Source organism: Salvelinus alpinus, chromosome 17 (assembly GCF_045679555.1).
Source record: "Salvelinus alpinus chromosome 17, SLU_Salpinus.1, whole genome shotgun sequence".
Classification (NCBI taxonomy): domain Eukaryota; kingdom Metazoa; phylum Chordata; class Actinopteri; order Salmoniformes; family Salmonidae; genus Salvelinus; species Salvelinus alpinus.
In genome coordinates, this window is record NC_092102.1 from 31,590,610 (window position 1) to 31,616,718 (window position 26,109).

The following is a 26,109-nucleotide window of genomic DNA, read 5'->3' on the forward strand; positions in this document are numbered from 1 at the left end:
TCGTTGAATATAGTTCATATTTATATGGCTCTGTCCTGCGGGTGCGGGGCCTACAGAAAAGCCTTGGTGTATGCTATCTGGGGAAGTCTATGTGCTTCATTGGACAGCCCAGAGCACACAGCCATGCACAGACTGATGCTACAGGGCTGCCTGATCTCATTACATCAAAATAGCTCTGGATAGAGAAATCAAACCGATATCTATGGGATGTCATGACAGAGGTTCACTTAGATGAAGTCCTATGTGACCCTAGAAGGTGAGTGCGCCTCTTTATTTCTTGTGTGTCGCTCCATCTTACTAGCTGGGGATATTAAATTGGTGTAGACAAGCAGACCTGCACACACGCAAACATGTAGATACAAATCAACAGACATACAGATGTAGAAATAAACAAACAGACAAACACACACACACACACACACACACACACACACACACACACACACACACACACACACACACACACACACACACACACACACACACACACACACACACACACACACACACACACACACACACACACACACACACACACACACACACACACATCGATGAAGCAGGGAGAAATAGGCAAACACCCAATGACACATACACAAACATACTATGTGCATGCACGCAGGCACATACACATTCACACGCCTACACTAGGATGGAAACATGGTGAGACAGATGCTCAGAGGGTACAGACACAAACGTCAGTTCCCCCTCCTCGCTCTACTGAGCCTGTGTCATAGAGACCCATTTAGGAGACAGGAGTTATGGCATTGTCACAGCGGCCGCAGTAGCGCTCGCTCAGGGGGAGGCTTTGTGTGTGTGTGTGTGTGTGTGTGTGTGTGTGTGTGTGTGTGTGTGTGTGTGTGTGTGTGTGTGCGTGCGTGCGTGCGTGCGTGCGTGCGTGCGTGCGTGCGTGCGTGCGTGCGTGGGTGCGTGCGTGCGTGCGTGCGTGCGTGCGTGCGTGGGTGCGTGCGTGGGTGGGTGGGTGGGTGGGTGGGTGGGTGGGTTGGTGGCTGGGTGCGTGCGTGCGTGTGTGTGTGTGTGTCACTGGGTGCAGACAGCTCATCAGTCATCAGGCAGCATAGCTCTGACTCCCCTTCCTTGCCTCCTTTCTCACTCTCCTGCCGTCTCTGTGCCATGTCTGATAGAGGCGGTGTGTGTGTGTGTCCACTGCATTATCATTAACAGCAGACTAGTTCATTTCCTCAGTGAAAACAATGTACTGAGCAAATGTCAAATTGGCTTTTTACCAAATTACGACAAAAACATACAACATTATAAAGTCCATGTACACAAACACACACATTTCTTCCCACAGACAGGGCCATGGGGTGAGAAAGGGATGCAGTTTAAGCCCCCCCCCTCTTCAACATATATACCAACAAATTAGCGAGGGGACTAGAACAGTCTGCAGCACCCGGCCTCACCCTACTAGAATCTGAAGTCAAATGTCTACTATTTGCTGATGGTCTGGTGCTTCTGTCACCAACCAAGGAGGGCCTACAGCAGCACCTAGATCTTCTGCACAGATTCTGTCAGACTTGAGCCCTGACAGTACATTTCAGTAAAACAAAAATAATGGTGTTCCAAAAAAGGTCCAGTCACCAGGACCACAAATACAAAGTCCATCTAGACACCGTTGCCCTAGAGCACACAAAAAACTATACATACCTCGACCTAAACATCAGCGCCACAGGTAACTTCCACAAAGCTGTAAACGAGCTGAGAGACAAAGCAAGAAGAGCCTTCTATGCCATCAAAAGGAACATAAAATTTGACATACCAATTAGGATCTGGCTAAAAAATACTTGAATCAGTTATAGAGCCTGTTGCCCTTCATGGTTGTGAGGTCTGGGGTCCGCTCACCAACCAAGAATTCACAAAATGGGACAAATACCAAATTGAGACTCTGCATGCAGAATTCTGCAAAAATATCCTCCGTGTACAACGTAAAACACCAAATAATGCAAAATCCAGAAAAGAGACGTTAACTTCTACAACCACCTAAAAGGAAGTGATTCACAAACCTTCCATAACAAAGCCATCACCTACAGAGAGATGAACCTGGAGAAGATTCCCCGAAGCAAGCTGGTCCTGGGGCACTGTTCACAAGCACAAACAGACCCCACAGAGCCCCAGGACAGCAACACAATTAGACCCAACCAAATCATGAGAAAACAAAAGATAATTACTTGACACATTGGAAAGAATTAACAAAACATAACATACTACAATGCTATTTCGCCCTAAACAGAGAGTACACAGTGGCAGAATACCTGACCACTGTGACTGACGCAAACTTAAGGAAAGCTTTGACTATGTACAGACTCAGTAAACCTTAGCCTTGCTATTGAGAAAGGCCGCCGTAGGCAGACATTGCTCTCAAGAGAAGACAGGCTATGTGCACACTGGCCACAAAATCAGGTGGAAACTGAGCTGCGCTTCGTAACCTCCTGCCAAATGTATGATCATATTAAAGACACATATTTCCCTCAGAGTACACAGACCCACAAAGAATTCGAAAACAAACTCAACGTTGATAAACTCCCATATCTACTGGATGAAATACCACAGTGTGTCATCACAGCAGCAATATTTGTGACCTATTGCCACAAGAAAAGGCCAACCAGTGAAGAGCAAACACTATTGTAAATACAACCCATATTTATGTTTATTTATTTTCCCTTTTGTACTTTAACTCTTTGCACATTGTTACAACACTGTATATGGACATAATATGACATTTGAAATGTCTGTATTCTTTCGGAACGTCTGTGAGTGTCATGTTTACTGTTAATTTGTATTGTTTATTTCACTTTTGTTTATTATCTACTTCACTTGCTTAGGCAATCTCAACATATGTTTCCCATGCCAAAAAGCCCTTAAATTTAATTGAATTGAGTGAGAGAAAAAGAGAGCGAGAGAGAGAGTGAGAGAGAGCATGAGCGAGCGAGAGAGAGAGCTGATCAGGGCAGTTCAGAGATGCTTGGATGGTTTTTAGTGCTGGGTTTGCCCAATAGGTCACTTCTTCTGTGGGCATTACCACAGGGTGTCACACCCTGATCTGTTTCACCTGTCTTTGTGATTGTCACCACCCCCCTCCAGGTGTCGCCTATCTTCCCCATTATCCCCTGTGTTTGTCTTTTGCCAGTTCGGCTTGTTTGTCAAGTCAACCAGAGGTTTTTCTCAGCTCCTGCTTTTCCCAGTCAAGCTTTTTCTCGCCCTCCTGATTTTGACCCTTACCTGTCCTGACTCTGAGCCTACCTGCCTGACCCCCCTGCCTGCCCCTGAGCCTGCCTGCCGACTTGTACCATTGCCCGAACTCTGGATTATTGACCTCTGTCTAGCCTGAGCCTGCCTGCCGTCCGGTACCGTTGCCCCACCTCTGGTTTACTGACCCCTGCCTGCCTTGACCTGTCTATTGCCTGCCCCTGTTGGATTATTAAACCCTTGTTAATTCGATGTTGTCTGCATCTGGGTCTTACCTTCATACCTAATACAGGGTAATGGTACATGACTAAAATACCCAACCCCCTTCTCCAGAGGCATCACCCAGGTTGGTTGTGTGTGTATGTTTTGGGGGAGGGGTGTCCCCAAGGCTATATTCACGCTTCAGTTGCATGTGTCCAGTCTGTTTTTGACAGAAATATCAGCTATACACATTTTGTTTACATTTAGTTTCCACCATTTCAATTTTCAAATAATGTTCTGCTGTTGAATCATAGCAGTAGACTCAACAGCCAAACATACAGAAGCAGATTATTACGTTGTACCCTTGAACCAGGGATAAAATAACCATGTCAGGCTTCTTCGAAGACAAACCTCACAATGAGCTACAGTATTTCATCGATTCTACGTTCTTTCACTGTAAGAACATTGAAGCAAGCTTTGTTGATCCAACACCACTTTGATATAACTTAAAGACACACAATGATTAACTGCAATTTAGCCTACATCATAGCTCAAAGTAAAGTTGAAATACAACGCATCAATATACTTTTCTATTTACCAAACCTCATGTTACTAAGCTGCAATCATACTTAGGGCAGCTACAGTATGTGTCAGTCATCACAGTATAGCAGAGCATTTAGTGAAGAGATTTCACTGCAGGTGGATGTGCTGCAGTAATGTAATAACCCTCCCTGTCAACATTCTAATGGGCAAATTATGTCTTTCTGAGCTTATAATGATTAAAATTGGGCATTTAATGTAGACTAAATTACAACATCCCTCAGCAATTTGATCACTTATGCTCTGGTACCATTAGACTGATCTGTCTTGTCCTAGTACGTGTGTAAAACCCCATTATCAATATCTCAGTCTGTCCAAAGGTAAGAGGTAATCTATATCTGTGAATGGCTCTTAACGCTCAAGTTATTCTATATGGCTCACGTTTTACTGCAACATTTTCAATAACTTCAACCAACCAAGTATGTACAGTACTCATCATAATGCTTAGTTAAAGGAGGATATTTCACCCAACGACTCCTCTACAGAAGTTAGATAAGAGCTTGATGAGTTGGTAGTGCTGCTAGGGCCCTAGAGTGTCACTCATCACAGGGAGTGTGGTTGTGCTATTGAGGGTGAAGCCATCTGTTTAAGTTTCATACTGTATGTTGATAACACTTTAAGTCACCTTCATATGTTAATGCCTCATAAACATTCACAACTTATAGATGTTGCTTTTCCGCTTATGGCCCACCAAACCTGTACTCCACAAAAACTCAGACATCTGAGAATATGATGAACAAAGTCGAGCTTTATTCAGAACCAAAGAGAAAACGTATGGACAGAAAAAAAATTATGTGTCCATTCAAATTAAGAATCCTCCCCCAAAAAAGTACAGTCAAAAATAAAACGACAACATTGAGCAACACAGTATTTCATTAATGAATTAAGTTGAAGCCATTTTACTTAACACAAACACTGTGTTTTGTTCCAACAACATTCTTTTTGGAGCTTTACAAATGGCATATAAAGCAGGATATGTACAACCAGACATGGTCTGTTCTTAGCAAAGGAGTGGGAGCAGAAACATTATGACGGCTGTATATCCAGTCAAATTGACTTTTTTCTGAACAGTGTTTCAGTCACTCCAGGCAGATTTGGAGCTTATTCACTCACTGCTGGGAACTCAGGTTATAAAAGGTACTCAAATTGCTTTTTTTGTTCTGACACAAGCCACTGAGCTGCCACTGAGTTCGGAGGCTTCAAATGAGTTTTTCAGATATTTTTCAGATGTTTTTCAGCAGTGCACTACTAACTGAAATGTCCAGCCGTCACCTTAGCAGTGGTCTCATGCTACAAATGAAAGGTGAGACGCACAGTTGGAGAGCCCTCTTTCTTTTCTCCCAGAGCCAGAAACTGCACCCATCATCATAATTCTGCTGACTTTTCCCCCTGCTCACACAGTTGCTAAGCAACACCTTAAATTCCAGTGTTTTGTAAGTCCAAACAACTCAGAGCCCCTGTCTGTGCAAATCATGAAGTCCTCTATTAGCCGGGTCGTAGACAGCTCCTAATACAAGATGACTTCAATGAGTACAAGAACAATGACAAAAAAAGCAACTACAATTAAAAAGGACTGGGCAGAAAGCAGATTACAAATTTGAAGAAAACTGAAAAATATAAATCACCTTATACTTAAAAGATTTCAACGCAAAACAAATTGAAAAATAACTTACTTCGGACAGGACCAGCCTGTTAGTTGTTTCGGCTCAAATTCACCCATCCTACCCACACCCAACCCTCACTACCCTCCCAGACCCTTTACCACATCTGCATGTCTTACACTCTCCACTAAGTATGGATGAGAGACCCATCTTTGTAAAGGCCTTGATCCTGTACTCTCATCAATAATGGCCAGCCACACTACAAGAAGGACAACTCCAGAGAGTCATCTCAGGTGACCAATTGTGGAACATGAAGGAGACTTATTTTTCAGTCTCTGAATCAGAGAGGTGTGGGGGGCTGCCATAATCGACATCCACTTCTTCAGCGCCCGAGGAACAGGGGGTTAACTGCCTTGCAGATTTTTACCTTGTCAGCTCAGGGATTCGGCTACCTGCCGCCCCGAGTTGTGTATGGGTCTGTGTGCGTGTGTGTGTGTGTGTGTGTGTGTGTGTGTGTTTGTGGGGGGGTGATCATGAAGAGGACCAGTATATCCTATACAGAGTAAACCATGTTTTTTTTAAAGTGGGGCGTCAGTGGGGGTGGGGACTGGGGAGGACATTGGGGGAGGCCAGAGGGGTTCTAAAGAAACCCCTTCCCTCCCCCTTACTTCCGATTCCCTTGCCCCTCTACCACCTTGCACCCCCTTTTGCCCGCTGGACTGTTCAATGGAGTGCATCTCTGGCCACCCCAGTCTGGGTTCTTCCCCCTCCCTCACATGATGGAGCAGCCCTTGGCCTTGTCCTTGCCGAAGGTGGAGGAGAGGAGGTCAGACTTGCTGGGCAGGAAAAGGAGTCTCTTGGAGAGGCGTCGGGCAGGGCTGGTCTTGGTGGAGGGCTGTAGCTTGCTGATGCAGGCCAGGGCTGAAGTACGGAAAACACTGTGGATGCTCTTCTCTGAGGTGAAGGCCGAACACTCCAAGTAGGCCTCCGCACCTAGCTGCTTGGCCATGGAGGAACCCTGCAACAAGAAGGGGAAAGAACAGGAGTGAGACGGAGGAAGCGAGACACCAAAGAGAGAGAAAGAGAGAGATTGTGTATGTATATGAGAGCGAAAGAGAGAGAGAGAAAGAGAGACAGAGAGAGAGAGAGAGAGAGAGAGAGAGAGAGAGAGAGAGAGAGAGAGAGAGAGAAAGAGAGAGAGAGAGCAATATGTAAGACTCACCTGCTCATGTGAGATGGGTGTCTGCTTCTGATTGGACAGCTCCATGAGCGTACACACGTCTGTGCGCAGGTCTGTTTTACAGCCTATCAGGAGGATGCGTGTGCTGGGGCAGAAATCCAGGATCTCTGTCTTCCACTGCAACGAAATGGACATATGGCTGTCATGAGGTTGTTATAATTTATCATCACCACAGATGTAAAGTGCATGATGATTGTGATGATGGCAAAGATGAGGAGGAAGAAGAAATTGACAACAGCAATGATGATGATCACAATGACAATGGCCTTACCTTTTTCAGTGCACCATCAATTGAGTCTGGTCGGCTGATGTCGTAACAGAGGAGCACAGCGTCTGAGTCGCTGTAGCACAGGGGTCGGACGTTATCATAGTACGGAGAGCCTATAGGGTCAAACAGATCGGCTGGGGTCAGTCACAGGGCTTTTGTCACGTTCCTGACCTGTTTTCTCTTGTTTTGTATTTATTTAGTATGGTCAGGGCGTGAGTTGGGTGGGTTGTCTATGTGTTGTTTTCTATGTTGGGGTTTTGTGTGTTCGGCCTGGTATGATTCTCAATCAGAGGCAGCTGTCAATCGTTGTCCCTGATTGAGAATCATACTTAGGCAGCCGGGGTTCACGTGTGTGTTTGTGGGTGTTTGTCTTTCGTGTTAGTATGCGTGCCACACGGGACTGTTTTCGGTTGGATTCTATTTGTTAATTTGTTTCATTGTAGTGTTCAGTTTATTTTATAATAAATTATGGACACTTTCCACTCTGCGTCTTGGTCCGATCCCTACACCTCCTCTTCAGACGAAGAGGAGGAAATCTGACGTTACAGCTTTCAATAGGACAGTACATCAAATCACATTTTATTTGTCACATGCTTCGTAAATACACAGTGAAAAACAAATACATTTAACAAGTAAAAATAATGGCTATATACAAGGAGTACCAGTACCGATGTCGATGTGCAGGGGTACAAAATAATTGGGGTGGCTGTGTAGTGTACTTATAGATAGAGGTAAAGTGACTAGGCAAGAGGATTAGATAATAGACAGCAGCAGCAGCGTATGTGGTGAGAGTGAAAGTGTGTGTGTTGGGGTGTCAAGTATGTGTGAGTGTCTGGGTAGAGTCCAGTGTTTGTGCATATAGTCAGTGCAAAAAAGGGTCAATTAGTCCGGGTAGCCATTTGATTAGCTTTTTAGGAGTTTTGTTAAAAAGTCTTATGACTTGGGGATAGAAGCTGTTCAGGGTCCTGTTGATTCCAGACTTGATGCATTGGTACCGCTTGTCGTGTGGTAGCAGAGAGAGCAGTCTGTGGCTTGGATGGCTGGAGTCTTTGACAATTTTTTGGGCCTTCCTTTGACACCGCCTATTATACAAGTCCTTGATGGCAGGGAGCTCGGCCCCGTACGCACTACCCTCTGTAGCACCTTGCAGTCGGTTTTCCAAGCAGTTGCCATACCAAGCGATGATTCAGCTAGTCAAGATGCTCTCGATGGTGCAGCTGTATAACCTTTTGAGGATCTGTGGGCCCAAATCTTTTCAGCCTCCTGAAGAGGAAGAGGCAATGTTGTCCCTCTTCACAGCTGTGTTGGTGTGTTTGGACCATGATAGATCCTTAGTGTTGAGGGTCAGCGTGGCAGATGTGTTGTTGCCTACCCTCACCACCTGGGGTGGCCCGTCATGAAGTCCAGGATCCAGTTGCAGAGGGATGTGTTCAGTCCCAGGGACCTTAGCTTAGTGATGAGCTTGGAGGGCACTATGGTGTTGAACTCTGAGCTGTAGTCAATGAACAACATTCTCACATAGGTGTTCCTTTTGTCCAAGTGGGAAAGGCCAGTGTGGAGTGCAATAGAGATTGCATCATCTGTGGATTGGTTGGAGTGGTATGCGAATTGGAATGGGTCCAGGGTGTCTGGGATGATGGTGTTGATGTGAACCATGACCAGTCTTTCAAAGAATTTCATGGCTACAGATGTGAGTGCTATGGGGCGATAGTAATTTAGACAGGTTACCTTGGCATTCTTGGGCACAGAAAGTATGGTGGTCTGCTTGAAACATGTAGTTATTAAAGACTGGGTCAGAGAGAGGTTGAAAATGCCAGTGAAGAAACTTGCCAGCTGGTCAGCGCATGATCTGAGTTAGCGTCCTCGTAATTCGTCTAGCCCTGCGGCCTTATAAATGTTAACCTGCTTAAAGGTCTTACTAACATCGGCTACGGAGAGCGTAGTACCAAGTGAATAAGAAACTCCATTAGTTCCATTAAGGATGATTTGTTGCAGCACAGGACACCATTCACTCCCCCTGGTAACTACGGTAAAAGCCTTGGTCAACAATGCTTGAATCCAATACTCTATTATACCCCTCCCCCCACACACACACACTGTACACTGTACACTCAAATGTTCTTCCTCCCTCACACTCAGATCTACAGTACAGTTTCTCCAATAAAGCCCTGCGCCTTCCCACTTAGTAGAAGATTTCTCCAATAAATCCCATTAACACACAAACAGACAAACATACACAAACATACACAAACACAGACATACAGAAAGAGTAAGAGAGAGACACAGTACACAACTCTATCCCAGTCACACCCCTGTGTTTCGTAAACAGTTTATATTGAACTCTTGTTTGTGCAGAAATCCCACTTTAAATCAGAGCGATGTAACAAAGATCTCTGTATCAGGGGAGAATCATTGATTTATGTGTTTAGGGTGTGTTCTATGTGATGCATAACAATGACACCTAAACTAAAAAGTCAATGCTTCTCATGTTATAAATTGAAGACTATTGCTTAGAAAACCTTAATCTGGTTGTGTGTGCATGTGTGTGTGCATGTGTGTGTGCATGTGTGTGTGCATGTGTGTGTGTGCATCAGTGGCAGTCGCTGCCGTTTAAGATGAGGGAGGACGCAAAAACATTTATGAGCATGGCCTTATTTCTATTACAGCACATTGGATGACTGTCATTCATATTCCATTCACCCAGTTCAATGTAACTGTCACGTGTGCTCCCTCTCTGACCTCTAGGTCACCAGGCTGCTCATTAAGGCGCACACCTGTCACTATCGTTATGCGCACCTGCGTCATCAGACTCACCTGGACTCCATCACTTCCCTGATTACCTTTCCTATTTATGTCACTCCCTTTGGTTCCTTCCCCAGGCGTTATTGTTTCTGTTTCAGTGTCATGTCTGTGCGTTGTTCGTGTTTCTTGTTTTGTATTATGTTGCGTTTATTTATTAAAACAATCACTCCCTGAACTTGCTTCCCGACTCTCAGCGCACATCGTTACAGTAAGATCGATAGGTTTAGGCTACTACATGATACTCAAATTTCCCCTATACCCATCATGAGGTTGCTACCACCTAGCCTATGAATGAAAGTTTACAACGTAGGTGCACAGGTCAAGAGAAAAATGTTAGTAATCAAGGTGACAGACAGTGACACACCCAATAGTGCATTGCACACTCTTGCCTGCATCTAGCTGATCTGGGGTGTAATCATTAGTCCAACAGTTGCAAACGAGAGTTTCTATTCGACCATCTAAGGTATGTTTATCTCTGTTTCGTTCCGTTTGCTTCCGTTTAAGAAACATTTTTCAACAAAATCGGCGGAATGACCACACCCCTAATCCCCTGCAAACAAAGTTCACTTTCATAGCAGCCACATACAAACAGCATGCTCACTTTGTTAGTTGTATAATTAGTTCTCGCATATACGCTGTCCTCCTATCACCTTTTCCCTTCACTTGTGGAATTCATTGCACAATACAATAGCTGTCTGTGACCAGGCGAAAAAACCTTTCCAAGCCAAATATTCATACCATAACCGCTAACCGCTACACACAGCCTACATCATCGTCACCATATTAGCTAACGTCATAGTCAACATAGCTACTAGAAGTAACACGTTAGTAAACGCTCTACAATCGTGTAGTACAGTGTACAGCAAGCAGTTTAGCAGTTAGACCGGCGGGCCCCGGTGGCAATAAATTACCTTGAATTGGAAGAGTTCCAGTGTTGGATAGCCAAGGCCAGCTAGCTAATGTAGCATCGCTCTCTGTTTGAGCCGGGTGTTTGAGTAGGTTAAACTAGCTAGCTGCATTCGTTAGCAAAGTAAGTGAAAGGGAAAAAAATACAAAAAATATAGCTTGCTCTCTCTCACTTCTCCTTCATTTTTTAAAGAAAATGTATTTGTTCAAAACTGTTAAACCATTGTCTTTCTCTCTCTTTGAGTCAACTACTCACCACACTTTATGCACTGCAGTGCTAGCTAGCTGTAGCTTATGCTTTCTGTACTAGATTAATTATCTGATCCTTTGATTGGGTGGACAACATGTCAGTTCATGCTGCAAGAGCTCTGATAGGTTGGAGGATGTTCTCCGGAAGTTGTTTTAATTATTGTGAAAGTCTATGGAAGGGGGTGAGAACCATGAGCCTCCTAGTCAATGTACCCAGAAGAGGATGGAAACTAGTTGTCCTCTGGCTGCACCATGGTGCTACCCCAGTGAGTGCTGTTGAGGCAACTATAGACCTTCATTGCAAAACAATGTGTTTTAATTAATTATTTGGTGACATTAATATATTTTGTACAGTTTTATCTAAAAAGGCAAACTTTTTTTATGTTTCACTTTACATTTTTCTGAAATTCCCCTTCCTCTTCTGAGGAGCCTCCACTGGTGTGCGTATGTGTGTGCATGCATGCCTACACACCAAAGCATAACGTATGTTAATGTTTACATGAAATTAGTGCTTACTTAACATCACAGCGATATGTGTGGTCCCCTCTGTTGTACAGGAAGTTCTCTGTGGATGTCCGTCCTCTCACCACACCAACAACAGATTACATTTTTAACCACAGATAGAGATCTCAGTGTTTAGACTATAGAGGCACTTTTGATGGCATGAAACAGTGAAAAAAAGAAAGGTGGAAAGAGCTGGGGAGAGGTTAAAACGAGGTGTGAAAATGTAAATGTGGGGTAGAGTCCAGATTGGTGCATTTCTGTTGAAGGTAAACAGACAAAGCAACAAAAATAAATGTTGTGTTTTCTGTTACATAATGATTTTTGGCCTGAATACACTATGAGGCTGTGATGAGATGTCGGCAATATAGTTCACTCCTTTTTATATGTGCCTTCTGCTCTCTGAAACACACACACACACACAAACACACCCCCGCTCATGCGGAGGCAACCCCCTGGCCAATGAAACCACCCCTCTGGAGGTCAACTGGCACAACTGAACTCCTTCCAGCCCAATCAGAAAGCCCCAGGCTAGATGTTCTGTAATGATAGCACCACAACCACAATGAACTGGTTGTGTTGTATTGATCTATTGGTTCTGTTTACATAATTTCAAGATGTTGAAGGGTACCACCGTGTCAGTAGGTTGTGTGTGTGTGTGTGTGTGTGTGTGTGTGTGTGTGTGTGTGTGTGTGTGTGTGTGTGTGTGTGTGTGTGTGTGTGTGTGTGTGTGTGTGTGTGTGTGTGTGTGTGTGTGTGTGTGTGTGTGTGTGTGTGTGTGTGTGTTTTGTGTGTCAAATATGATGTAGAGCCGACAACTTATTACATTCCTCTAGTAAAGGGGTAGGTGGAGAGAGGGATATATCTACAGTATGTCTCCTGATTATTCGATGTAAACATAAATCAAAGGGAGAGGAGACAGAAACAGAGAACGTGCACACAAATGGTCATTTGCTTTCAAATGTTGTGTCAACGCTGTCTGGGAAAAAGCCCTTCCTCCACTCTAACTTCTCAAAGCTCAGTAGCCTACCACAGCACTACCTGTGATAAGTAGCAACACAATGGTGCTGTGTTAGAGGATCAACAGATCGCTGTCTTAAAGGGAAATAATTACAACAATACAGTATACACTATGATGCTTAATAAGACAGTGAGAAATTAGCCAATAAATCTACTGTTGTTCACAGATTGCATTGTTTTCAGAGCGGGTGTGCAAGGAAATGTAAGTCAGGTTTTGCAGTACAATTCCTCTGAGAACTTGAATGTAAAGACACATTAAAATGGAATGCTTTTGGACTCTCTCTTGTTCAAGAGAAAGGAATTTCAAGGTAGCGGCCTGAGAACAAGTTGGAGGAACATTTCACGCATGATAAACCCCCTCCACTATATCTGCAGGTAGAGCACCTTGTATAGAGAGACATGACACATTATATCCCTTTTTATAATACATTATAAAGGCTTATACATGCTTAAATACCTTAAGTAATGCTTTAAATAAAGTGCTACTGTAAGGGTATGTTGGATGTATGCAGGGAGAGTGCAGAGTGTAATGCTCACCTGACGTGTCCCAGAGACTGAGCTCTACGCGCTGGTCCTCCAGCTCCAGACATGCTGTGTAGTTCTCAAATACTGTTGGAACATATGTCTGTGGATGCAGAAAGGAATGGGTTCATTAGTACTACTAATGGGAATTACACTATGTAAATGTAGGATTTAGAAATTAGAATACAGTCAACCTGTGAAATGGTGACCCTTACAGTGTAAATTGTGTTAGTTTTACATATAATGATCATCCCAGTTTGTGGCTACTGTGCCACTGCCTACTGTCTGTCTGACCAAATAAGGCATCTGATCATTTCAAAACAAATGCCAACTCCATGTTAACAGAAAAATAATCCAAATAATTTTAAGAGGTATTTTAATATTTTAAGAAATAGGAAATAATTGTTTCCTATCAATTATACAGTTAGGAAGTTAATACTTATCTTGGGATAAAGTATCATATAAGAATTAAGCAATAAATAATCTATGTCTTAAAACTCTATCATAAATCTAACACAATCTAGCAATGCAGTTATTAGTGAAAATATAAACTTGACACATTCTCTTTGTTATTATCATATAATTATCACCTCTTTATAGCCTATGTATGTTGACTATTCCAGTAGGCCTATACCTTTAGTTTTTGACTGTAATCCAATCAAATGTGCCCGTTAGAAATCGCATACCTCAGGATAGGAATCCTTGGCCAGGACTTGCAACATTGCAGTTTTTCCGCATTGAACATCCCCAACCAACACCAGTTTACATCTCGCCACCATAGGCTGGGTAAGTCTCCTTTCCTTCATTGTGAAAAATATTTTCTTGATGAATACAATAAATGTATATGTGAAACAAAAACAACTCCTTTGTAAATCCTCTGTTAGTTATCAGTGCGTTGCGCCGTGATGCTCTCCTCCTGCACTGAAGCTTGCTGCTAGTGGTATTGATGAGATATGACACTGCGGAACTTTATATTGTCGCGACAGCCAATGAGCCTTCTGCTGATGGTTGCGCGGCACGCGCTTTGGACGAAATATACAAGGTTTACGTAGCCAACAGTTCTAAAGGGCGAAATGACCTACATAGTCTATCCATGTCTAGTGGATGATACGCTTTGTGTGATATTAGAGAGAGGAGGGAAAATGGCTACTGGTTATTTAATGTTATATTGTTAAATGTTTGTCATCATGGAGTAGGCCTAATGAATGATCACAACAGCAATTTTATAATTATTCATTAGAATTATATTTATGGCTACATTTAATGCATTAATCCTTCCAATATCAAAGTAATGTCAGTCAATGCCTACTAGGTCAATCAAATGTCTCTCTCTCTCTCTTCGCCTGTTGGACAGAGAAGCAGTGAGTGGGGAGGGTTGTGTGTTTTATTTATTGGGCACAGAGGAGGGTAGTGCGTTTTTTTCCTGGTTTATTTTCACTCTTCTGCTCTTAGTTTCCCTATAAACAATGGCTTGACTTACTTTTGATATTACCCTGATAAAGTTTAGAAATGAAAGTCATTTTCTTTTACTCAAGTATGGGAAATGCAGCTTTCCCCCTACATGAGAACCTCATGCACCCTTATGCAGGTATGTTGATAATAGAATGTTGGAATCAATTTCACTCTGTCTGTTTCTAATTTCCCCTGTTACTGCATACTGTACATGTGTGCACCTCTATACCAGAAGTGCCATTTTATCAAGGCTTTTGGAATATGGTTCCTGGAAAATTGTATGGTGTTTTTTTTGGTTACCAAATATATATGTGGCATATATTCTTGTTACCTCTTATTCACAGCTGTCCATGTCAATAAACCTGGGCTTACCTGGAACTACCACCACTCTCATTGTCAGAGAGTCAGAGAATGCATTCGGCATCATGGCTGCAAGGATGAGGATTCTTGGACGCACAGACTCTTGTTAATAAAATGAAACCTGATTCTGGGACGTCTCAGTGTGCAGTAATGTAGATTAGATTGATCTACAACACAAGGAGAAGAAAACCTGTAAGTATGTATCACACAGCTCTTCTGTACATTGTCAGCACTTAATTGTCATACAGAATGCATTGAAACACCTCAAATATATGCCAACAGAGCTTTTTCAGCACATTAATAAACCTTTATTCTTGATTCTGAAAGTAAACCGCAATACAAAAGCAATTGCCGAGAACAGACTTGTAAACAAGCGTCTATGGAATAAAATGTGTCAGTGTAGTTACAAATGCTTCTGAATATAAATATTTTGGAACAATAGTAAAACAGTGTCTGTTATGAACAGACATGTAGATAACAAAAGTGTCTATGGAATAAAATGAAAGTGTCTAGTGTCTGACTCCTGAGATGTCTGCACAATAACAGAACAAGTTGTTCATTTCACTGTGGTCCCAGTCATTTGGTCCATGTCCTCTTCTTGAAGTCATGCACAAACTCATTGAGTTGGTGATCAAATTCCTCCCGGAGTTTTGGCGAGAGTTCATCCTGAAATCAGCAATAGGTGCCAGGACCCTGTGGAGAGGATGAGAAGAGGTATGAAATTAGGAGTCTCTGGAGAGCAGTGTGTATGGTGAGGAGAGGAGGAAAAAGGACAACAGAAGAGAGGGAGGGGATCAGAGTATAAAGTCTGAAATAATTTTTATTTACCTCTGGGACAGGCTGGTGACTTGGTGCATGACGTTCTCCAGAGATATGTCTTCAATCATTTGCAATGCCTTTGCGAGTGATGTGTCAAGGAATGAGTCTGCAGCTCTTTAACCCCTTCTTCTCACACCCCTGCTACTGTAACAGTATAACTTTAAACCGTCCCCTCGCCCCGACACGGGCGCGAACCAGGGACCCTCTGCACACATCAACAACAGTCGCCCACGAAGCGTCGTTATCCATCGCTCCACAAAAGCCGCGGCCCTTGCAGAGCAAGGGGAAACCCTACTTAAGTCTCAGAGCAAGTGACGTAACTGATTGAAATGCTAGTAGCGCGTACCCGCTAACTAGCTAGCCATTTCACATCCGTTACACTCACCCCCCTTTCAACCTCCTCCTTTTCCGCAGCAACCAGTGATCCGGGTCAACAGCATCAATCTAACAGTATAACTTTAGTACGTCCCCTCGCCCCGACCTCGGGCGCGAACCAGGGACCCTCTGCACACATCAACAACGGTCGCCCACGAAGCATCGTTACCCATCGCTCCACAAAGGCCACGGCCCTTGCAGAGCAAGGGGAAACCCTACTTAAGTCTCAGAGCAAGTGACGTAACTGATTGAAATGCTAGTAGCGCGTACCCGCTAACTAGCTAGCCATTTCACATCCGTTACACTACTACTGCTGCTGCTCTGTGGCATTGAGCCCTAAACACATTGTAACCATCCATAGCAACCTCAGAATCAAGGGTTTTATCAGTTAACCAGGTTTCAGATACAATAAAAATATCAGGGTCTGCCTGAGAGACCCAGATCTTGACATGATCCATTTAAGGTAATAAACTATTGTCACGATCGTCATAAGGAGTGGACCAAAATGCAGCGTGGTATGTTTCCATCCTTTTTATTAGGAAGAGAAAACTCAAATAACAAAAACAATAAAGCGAACAAACGAAACTCCTTATGAAGCTCAGAGTAGTACTAACAGGCAACTATACCTAGACAAGATCCCACAAAGCACAAAGGGGAAATGGCTGCCTAAATATGATCCCCAATCAGAGACAACGATAAACAGCTGCCTCTGATTGGAAATCATACCAGGCCAACATAGATATATAATTACCTAGATGACCCACCCTAGTCACACACCGACCTAACCAACATAGAGAATAACAGGCTCTCTATGGTCAGGGCGTGACAGTACCCCCCCCCCCCCCCCCCCCCCCCCCAAAGGTGCGGGCTCCGACCGCAAAACCTGACTCAATAGGGGAGGGATTCCAAAAGCCGGGGGGTCATCTACCATCGGGGGCTCCGGACCGTGGATCGTCGCCGGAGGAACCGGACCGTGGGTCGTCGCTGGAGGCTCTGGACTGTAGATCGTCGCCGGGGACTCCGGACCGTGGATCGTCGCCGGAGGAACCCGAACATGGATCGTCGCCGGAGGCACCGGACCGTGGATCGTCGCCGGAGGAACCGGACCGTGGGTCGTCGCCGGGGACTCCGGACCGTGGTTCGTCACCGGGGACTCCGGACCGTAGATTGTCGCCGGAGGCTCCGGACTGGGTACCCTCGCAGGAGGCTCTGAACCGCAGACCGTCTCAGGAGGTTCCGGACAGCGGACCGTCTCAGGAGGTTCCGGACAGCGGACCGTCTCAGGAGGTTCCGGACTGTGGACCGTCTCAGGAGGTTCCGGACTGTGAAACGTTGCCGGAAGCTCTGGACTGGGAACTGTCGCCAGAAGCTCTGGACTGGGAACTGTCGCCGGAAGCTCTGGACTGGGAAATGTCGCCGGAAGCTCTGGACTGGGAACTGTCGCCGGAAGCTCTGGACTGGGAACTGTCGCCGGAAGCTCTGGACTGGGAACTGTCGCCGGAAGCTCTGGACTGGGAGCTGTCACCAGAAGCTCTGTGCGCGGGGCCGGCACTGGTGGTACCAGGCTGGTGACACGCACCTCAGGACGAGTGCGAGGAGCAGACACAGGACGTACTGGACTGTGGAGGCTCACTGGAGGCCTGATGCGTGGGACCGGTACAGGTGGCACCGGGCTGATGACACGCACCTCAGAGCGAGTGCGGGGAGGAGGCACAGGACGTACTGGACTGTGGAGGCGCACTGGAGGCCTGATGCGTGGGACCGGTACAGGTGGCACCGGGCTGTTGACACGCACCTCAGGGCGAGTGCGGGGAGCAGGCACAGGACGTACTGGACTGTGGAGGCGCACTGGGGGCCTGATGCGTGGGACCGGTACAGGTGGCACCGGGCTGATGACACGCACCTCAGGGCGAGTGTGGGGAGGAGGCACAGGATGTACTGGACTGTGGAGGCGCACTGGAGGCCTAATGTGTGGGACCGGTACAGGTGGTCCCGGGCTGATGACACGCACCTCAGGACGAGTGCGGGGAGGAGGCACAGGACATACTAGACTGTGGAGGCGCACTGGAGGTCTAGAGCGTAGAGCTGGCACAACCCGTTCTGGCTGGATGCTCACTTTAGCCCGGCAAGTGCGGGGCGCTGGCACAGGACGCACTGGGCTGTGAAGGCGCACTGGCGACACAGTGCGTAGAGCCGGCACAGGATATCGTGGACCGAGGAGGCGTACTGGAGACCAGGAGCGCTGAGCCGGCACGCACGGTAAGTGCGAGGAGCTGGCACAGAACGCACCGGGCTGTGGATGCGCACTGGAGACCATTGCGTATCGCCGCAAAACATGGTGCCTGACTGGTCCCACGCTCCTCACGGCGACTGTCTTGCTCCAGACACCAAACCATCCACTCTACCTCATCACTCCCCTCAACTATCTCACAATACTCCTCGCTCAGTCTATCCCAATATTCCTCTTCGCTCTCAGACTCGCCCCTCGGCTTCGCCGACCAACCCGTGTGCCTCCCCCCCAAAAAAGACAATAAAGCGAACAAACGAAACGTGAAGCTCAGAGTAGTGCTCACAGGCAACTATACCTAGACAAGATCCCACAAAGAACAAAGGGGAAATGGCTGCCTAAATATGATCCCCAATCAGAGACAACGATAAACAGCTGCCTCTGATTGGAAATCATATCAGGCCAACATAGATATATAATTACCTAGATGACCCACCCTAGTCACACACCGACCTAACCAACATAGAGAATAACAGGCTATCTATGGTCAGGGCGTGACAACTATGAATATTAAGATGTAAAAATGTCAAACCTTTTCTGCATTTAAAATCACACGGAGTTTCAATACAAGTCAGATTACTTTGAGATTTCAGAACAACAGGAGACTCATTGGATTATTGGATTATGAAATTAAACAGAGTAGGAATAGCAGTAACATTTCTCCGGTCAGCACCATTAGGCATGTCACCACTTTCAGACACAACATGTGGAACTCTCACAGTGACCAAAGAGGAGATGGTAAAACTGTCTTACATGTAATGCTAGTATTGTCCTTACATCAATTTAGTTGACCAATAACCTTTCCAGTGTTTGATGACAACAGGCGGGAGCCATTTTCACCCAGGTGAATTCCGTCTTCCACAAAGTAGCCAGGCCTATTCCAGAAGGAGTCAAAATTGTCGAGGAAGGACATGCCCAAGTCCTTGGTCAGACGCATTAAACACTGGTGAAGAGACCAAAGATGGGTAAAACACTCAGTTCCACAACGGCGAGACAATTATATGTCCTGCTAATTTCTGAGCATTCTCCAAGAGTTGTGAGAAATTGTCTCTTAGCTTTACAGATTTCACACACATAATATAATTAGATCCCATATGCACCACAACTGTTTTCAGAGCAGGATGGTGGGGAGGATTTCCAATAAATCCAATACCTTAGCTCCAGGAAAACAAAGTGTACGGGTATTTCTGACTTCCACTGAAATCCGTACACTTTGTTCATAGAGTTCAAGTAACAGACACATCTCAACAACTGTTCAGAAGAGACTGTGTGAATCAGGCCTTCATGGTCGAATTGCTGCAAAGAAACCACTACTAAAACGCAAACCATGATATTGAAGTAACCAAAGTCGGTATGCTTTGTTTATTGGTTGTGTGGTGTATTGGCACGGAAACCTTTTGGTGGAAAACTCGTTACATATATTTTATATAAGTATAAATATGGCATAAAAATGTTGAAAATCTTATTTCCCCTAGCTGATCATTGTCTGCAGCCAGCTGTGATCGTAGTGCAATGAAACAGGCAGGGAGAGTGAGCTCGTCTGTAGTGGTCATCGAACCGTCAATCTTCTGGCCCGTAGCCCTGCATGGCATCGACTGTGCCACAAAAGCACGCTGAAGTGGCAAAATACCCACGATACCCACGTTTATAAACACAGGGTCGCTACAGTTATTATTATTTTTGATCGTAAACATAATTCTATGAGTGGGGGGGGGTGTTCAATTTATTAAGTGAAAATATTTTTTCATGTTAGGGAGGAGGGTGCATTTTATGACACCCTTCCCCCAGTACATTTAGATTAATTTAAATGGTATTGTAAAATTGAAAACATTATACTTAGCCCTATAGGGCTTGTAGTCTAGAATAAGGTGTGCTTTTTCAAATATGCACAGTGGGTGTACGGGTAGGTAAAGATCAGACCCACTAAAAGAACAATGTTACTTGACCTGCTTCAGTTCTAGCTTTCATTGATACTCTCTCTCTCTCTTGGTCTCTCGCTTTCACTCAATCTTTCTTTCTCTTTCTTTAGATATTTCTTTTCAACTTTTGACACTGTTGCCTCCCTATACGGCTTCACAGGCATGAAAAAAATTACCTGATTAAATTGTCTCTTTGTATGAGTAAAAAGGACCTAACTCTACTTAAATATTTCACCAAATCTAGAACAGGATTGAAAAATTAAGAAGAATTACACTCAGGAGTTATCATTTATGTCCTCTCATCAAGTAACATATGCATTTGGAAGGAAACCTAGCACATGCACAGAGAAAAATGCAATGCATAATCAACCGCTGGAGCCAGAGTGTGCAATGCACAGGTGCAACCAGTGTGTTGATAAACATGTTTGTGTGTGTGTGTCTTTGTGGCAATACGCAGTAGTGTGCCCGTGAGCGAGCGTATGTTACGTAAGAGTTAGCGTGTGGTGACAGTGGCACAGACAAGCAGAGCACTGACTGCCAAGCCCAAATAGAAGACATATGGCTTCCTCACTCTGAAACACCAGAGAATCTTCTAGAATGTCTGCCATTTGGGGAGGATGTGGAGCGTGCTGAGTTTTACAGAACATGAATGGACATACAAACAACCACGTACTGTTACGACATTAAATGTCCTAGTGCATTCGAAAAGTGTTCTGACCCCTTGACTTTTTCCACATTTTGTTACGTTACAGCCTTCTTCTAAAATGGATGAAATAAAAACAAATCCTCATAAACCTACACACAATACCACATAATGACAAAGTGAAAACAGGTTTTTATAAATTATAGCAAATTTATAAAAAATTCAAAAACAGAAATAGCTTATTTATATAAGTATTCAGACCCTTTGCTATGAGACTCGAAATTGAGCTCAGGTGCAAACTAGTTTCCATAGATCATCCTTGATATTTCTACAACTTGATATGAGTCCACCTGTGGTAAATTAAATTGATTGGACATGATTTGGAAAGGCACACACCTGTCCATATAAGGAAGTGTCGGTTCTAGCTTGTATGGCTCCCTGGGCGAACCCCCCCCCCGTCAGCGCCCACCCCCCCTTCCCCACCCACCCCACAAAAAAAAGCACCATTCTGCACTAACTGTAATTTTTATTCAGACATTTGGAACAACACAAAAACAACACAACACCCCAACACCCCAAAAGATATCACAAAAGATACAAAATATCAGCATAATACAGACGTCTTTTAAGTTAGCCTACAGCATTGGAAATTCTTCTTACTGAGCTCAGGACCTAGATAATACAATCACACAAAACCTTTATGATGTCACCTCAATGAAAGTTAACTAAATCAATAATGTGCTAGTTAGGTTGTAATCGTTTTGCTGCAGGCTACACACATTATCAAGTAAGCTAGTTGGACAGAAAACAGAATATTGTCGCCCTATGTGTAATAGCATAGCAAGCAACATAGCAACATAGGCTAACAAACATAAGTGTTATAGTAGCCTATTTCATTACATGCATAATATTATACTCATAAAGAGATGACATAGCTGCATACCTTCATCTTTTGTACGTTTCTCCTCTTCGTCTTTCCTATTTTTCCTAAACTGGGCACCTGATGGCTTAGACCTTTTCTTATCCATTTGTGTTGATTTGGCACTCGAGCATCAATTCATTACCCATCCTCCAACACTTTCAACCAAGAGTCAAGACTAAACCAATTCACCTTGATGGTGTGCAGACTGGTTTTATATTATTCTTAACGATTTCGAACAAACCAGAAAAAAATGCAATATGTCTGTGAAACTATATATTCACAGTATTATGAATGAATTGTGGTTTATTTGGTAGCATTTCGTAGTGTGACTGATTTTACTAATTGCATTAGTACTGTACAAAGTTAGAGGTGCGCTATTTGATAAATTCCCCGACTCCCCCTACCTCGGGCCTCCAATGGGGACACCTGAGGTCAACCTACCCCCGACCCCCCTCCCCAACTTGTACTTCTGAGTGGGAGACCTTCCTAGCTCACAAACTAGAATCAGGGTGCCCACTCCGACAAGGTTAATTGACCCACAGTCCCACAAGGTGACATGATATTATTGACGTAACGTGCAAATGAGCGATAGAAAACCGATCACGCTAATGTCACCATTCCTAAATCTGCCACTGATATAAGGTCAGTAGCATTGAAGGTCCCCATGAACACAGTGGCATCCATCATTCTTAAATTAAAAAAGTTTGGAACAACCAAGACTCTTCCTAGAGCTGGTGGCTGGCCAAACTGAGCAATCTGGGGAGAAGGGCCTTGGTCAGGGAGGTGACCAAGAACCCGATGGTCACTCTGACAGAGCTCCAGAGTTTGTCTGTGGAGAAGGGAGAACCTTCCAGAAGGACAACCATATCTGCAGCGCTCCACCAATCAAGCATTTATGGTAGAGTGGCAAGACTGTAACGTCAGGAGAATGATGGGTATGGAGTCAGGCGCAGAGAGCAGAAGTTTCACGGGAAAAAAACGCTTTAATGTCCACAGAAAACAGGAACAGGTACAAAAATGGGTGAAGCCAAAACACAGGCGCAAACACAACCCAAAGACCACTGTTACATAAACCGGACAGCGAAAACCCAAAATCAACAATACACCTCCTACGTACAATAACAACAAGCCCGCACAAACACAAGGGGGCTAAACGAACTTAAATAGTACCCACCCCAAAAACCCAACAAGGAACAGGTGAAACCAATTAGACAAAAACAAACGAAAAGGAAAAAGGGATCGATGGCAGCTAGTAGACCGGCGACGACGACCGCCGAGCGCCACCCGAACAGGAAGGGGAGCCACCTTCGGTGATATTCGTGACAAAGACGGAAACCACTCCTCAGTAAAAGGCACATGACAGCCCACTTGGAGTTTGCAAAAAGGCACCTAAAGGAATCATCCTTGATGAAAACCTGCTCCAGGGAGCTCGGGGCCTCAGACTGGGGCGAAGGTTCACCTTCCAACAAGACAACAATCCTAAGCACACAGCCAACACAACGCGGGAGTGGCTTTGGGACAAGTCTCTGAATGTTCCTGAGTGGCCCAGCCAGAGCCCGGACTTGAACCCGATCCAACATCTCTGCAGAGACCTGAAAATAGCTGTGCAGTGACGCTCCCCATCCAACCTGATCTGCAGAGAAGAATGGAAGAAACTCCCCAAATACAGGTGTGCCAAGCTTGTCGCGTCATACCCAAGAAGACTTGAGGCTGTAATCGCTGCCAAAGGTGCTTCAACAAAGTACTGAGTAAAGGGTCTGAATACTTATGGAAATGTAATATTTCATTATTTGAATTTTATATACATTTGCTAAATTTTCTAAAAACCTGTTTTTGCTTTGTCATTATTGGGTATTGTGTGGAGATTGATGAGGTTAAAAAACGATGTAATCCATTTTAGAAAAAGTCTGTAATGTAACAAATAGTGAATAAAGTGAAGGGGTCTGAATACTTTCCGAATGCACTGTAAATCAGCACACTATAGCAACGAGGATGCTCTTGTGCTCATGACACTTTACAGCACAGCAAGAAGGGTCTTTAGAGCACCTTTAAAAAACACTTTTTTAAATTTAATATCAGGAAATTGTGGACTGTGTTAGAATAACACATCACAACAATTTTTCTGAAATTGTCTCTGTTTTGCTTTATACATTCTCATCATGTTGACTGTTTCCTTTAAACCTAGCTGTAATGTCATGTACAGTAACACTGTAATGTCAACCTTACCTCTTTCTTCCATCTCTTCACACCTCTCTCTGTGTCAGTGGGCTGTACAGGACGGTGTTGTCAAATTTGTACATTTAAATTTTTGTCACTTATTAGACGCTCTTATCCAGAGCGAGTTACAGTTAGTGCATTCATCTTTAGATCGCTAGGTGGGACAACCAGGCTGGTGTAGGCCGAGTGTCACCAGTGTCAGGCAGAATGTGTGACTCTCCGCTCTGGTAAGGCTCCAGGGCCCAGAGGTAATTATTGATCCCAGAAACCTCATTCCACTTGGGATACAAACCCACAGTGGGGCTCAGGCAGACTGCCACCATTTTAGGAGACAGAAATAAAGATTAAAGGGGGAGGGAAAGGGGAGAAGATGAAGAGAGAAGGGAGAAGGGAGGAAAGGAATACCCCCTTAGAATTTGAAATGTTACAAGTAACTAGGTAAAGTAAGGATACACACTGACACATTGACTAGTGACACTTTCTCTCTTCTCCCCAATTATTTCTGTCAGTGGATTTACATAACACAATATGTAAATGGTGATGCCAAGAAAATCTATTTAAATTGGCAATGCCTGGAACATGCCATTATTCTGCATGTCTATTCCTCCTCTTTCAAACTACCCTCTCACCAATGCTTTTCATTTTCTCCATCGCTCATTGTTCTTTGTCCTCCCTTCCTGACTCTATCTCACAAATGCTTACACGTGCTCACATGCACAGTCACGCATACACTCTTTCCCTCTCTCCTCATGGGCTTGGTCATTTCTGTGTGTTTGTTTCGTAATGATGTGTTGCATAACCTAGTCTGTTTCAGGCGTGATGTGGCGTAGATCTTCACTATCCCTCCTCCTGGGAGTGTTTTATTATTCATTGTCAGGGAAAATTTCTTCTTTCCTCTTTTCCCATTAAACAGATTAGATATAGCCTATTCATTTTTGCAGCCCGTAGTGCTATACTTCTAATAATGTAGTAATAGTGGGTTGCACCTCTACGGTAAGGCTTGCACAATGATGGTTTAATCAGTTTTGGTGGAGAGTGAAGGGTCTGTATACACAGCAGTGACATGATCACCCACTGGGATACCCTACTTATCAGGCCTCACTGTCGTGTGTGTGTGTGTGTGTGTGTGAGCCACACTTGTATACTCAAGGAGCGAACATGTATGGAATAAAGCAGGCAGTGCATTAAGAGAGATTTAATATACAAGTAACGTAGTATGCGTAATGCATCTTCCATGAAGGGTTGTATACTGTGAGCATCAAGATGCCAAAGTGGTAAACAAAGTTGTGGTTGTGTATCCACATGCTGCATCGCAAGAAAATGCTATTCCATCAGTCACTCAGTAGGCTGGGCATGACCAATAAGCAACAGAATAAATCACATCCAGCATGCCTTACAGCCACGGAATTTGCATAATTAAACCAAGACGTGGTTGAGAGGGTTGCATTATGCAAATTAGGTCAGGATTAAATGAGATTCCATACACAAATGTAATCATAAAGAGGAAATGTTTTGAAGATGCTACAGTTCATGGATAAAGCATTTAAAACATGTTGATATTAATAAAACAACAAGTTTATTAGCATGACATTAGCAAGTTTGTACGGGATCTCTCTCCATGCTCACTCCACGTGGACCCATGTAGCACTCTGAGAGAAAAGGCATGAAAGAAACGGCAGTTGATAGCTTCGACTGGATGTTGTGTACAAGTTGTTATAACTTGCTGATTCTTCATACAGATTTCTAATTATACTCCCCTATCATCTTAGTTTTCCTTCCTTTGTAGTTGTCTTACTTAAATAACAAATATCACCAGATTGGGTCTGCTGGATGGTTGGAATTTCTCCCTAAGGAGAGTGCCAAGTCTAGGACAAAAAGGCTTCTCAACAGTTTTTACTCCCAAGCCATAAGACTCTTGAACAGGTAATCAAATGTCTACCCAGACTATTTGCATTGTGTGCCCCCCCTCTAACCCCTATTTTTACGCTGCTGCTACTC

General features: G+C 44.2%; 1 protein-coding gene across 1 annotated transcript; it reads right to left on the bottom strand.

Moving 5' to 3' along the window:
- Positions 1–4,736: 4,736 nt before the first annotated feature.
- Positions 4,737–14,076, bottom strand: LOC139542763 (rho-related GTP-binding protein Rho6-like). The gene is made up of 5 exons (XM_071348573.1): positions 13,804–14,076; positions 13,133–13,220; positions 7,121–7,230; positions 6,832–6,966; positions 4,737–6,627 (listed from the first exon to the last, which is right to left on the bottom strand). The coding sequence occupies exons 1-5, from the start codon at positions 13,921–13,923 to the stop codon at positions 6,382–6,384; spliced, it is 699 nt and encodes a 232-aa protein (XP_071204674.1). The 5' UTR covers positions 13,924–14,076; the 3' UTR covers positions 4,737–6,381.
- Positions 14,077–26,109: the final 12,033 nt, after the last annotated feature.

Coding starts and splice junctions, on each gene's coding strand:
- LOC139542763 (XM_071348573.1), bottom strand. CDS start 13,923: ATGAAGGAAAGGAGACTTACCCAGCCTATGGTGGCGAGATGTAAACTG. Junction 7,231..13,132: donor CAGTCTCTGGGACACGTCAG/GTGAGCATTACA, acceptor TTGACCCTATAG/GCTCTCCGTACTATGATAAC. Junction 6,967..7,120: donor TTGATGGTGCACTGAAAAAG/GTAAGGCCATTG, acceptor ATTTCGTTGCAG/TGGAAGACAGAGATCCTGGA.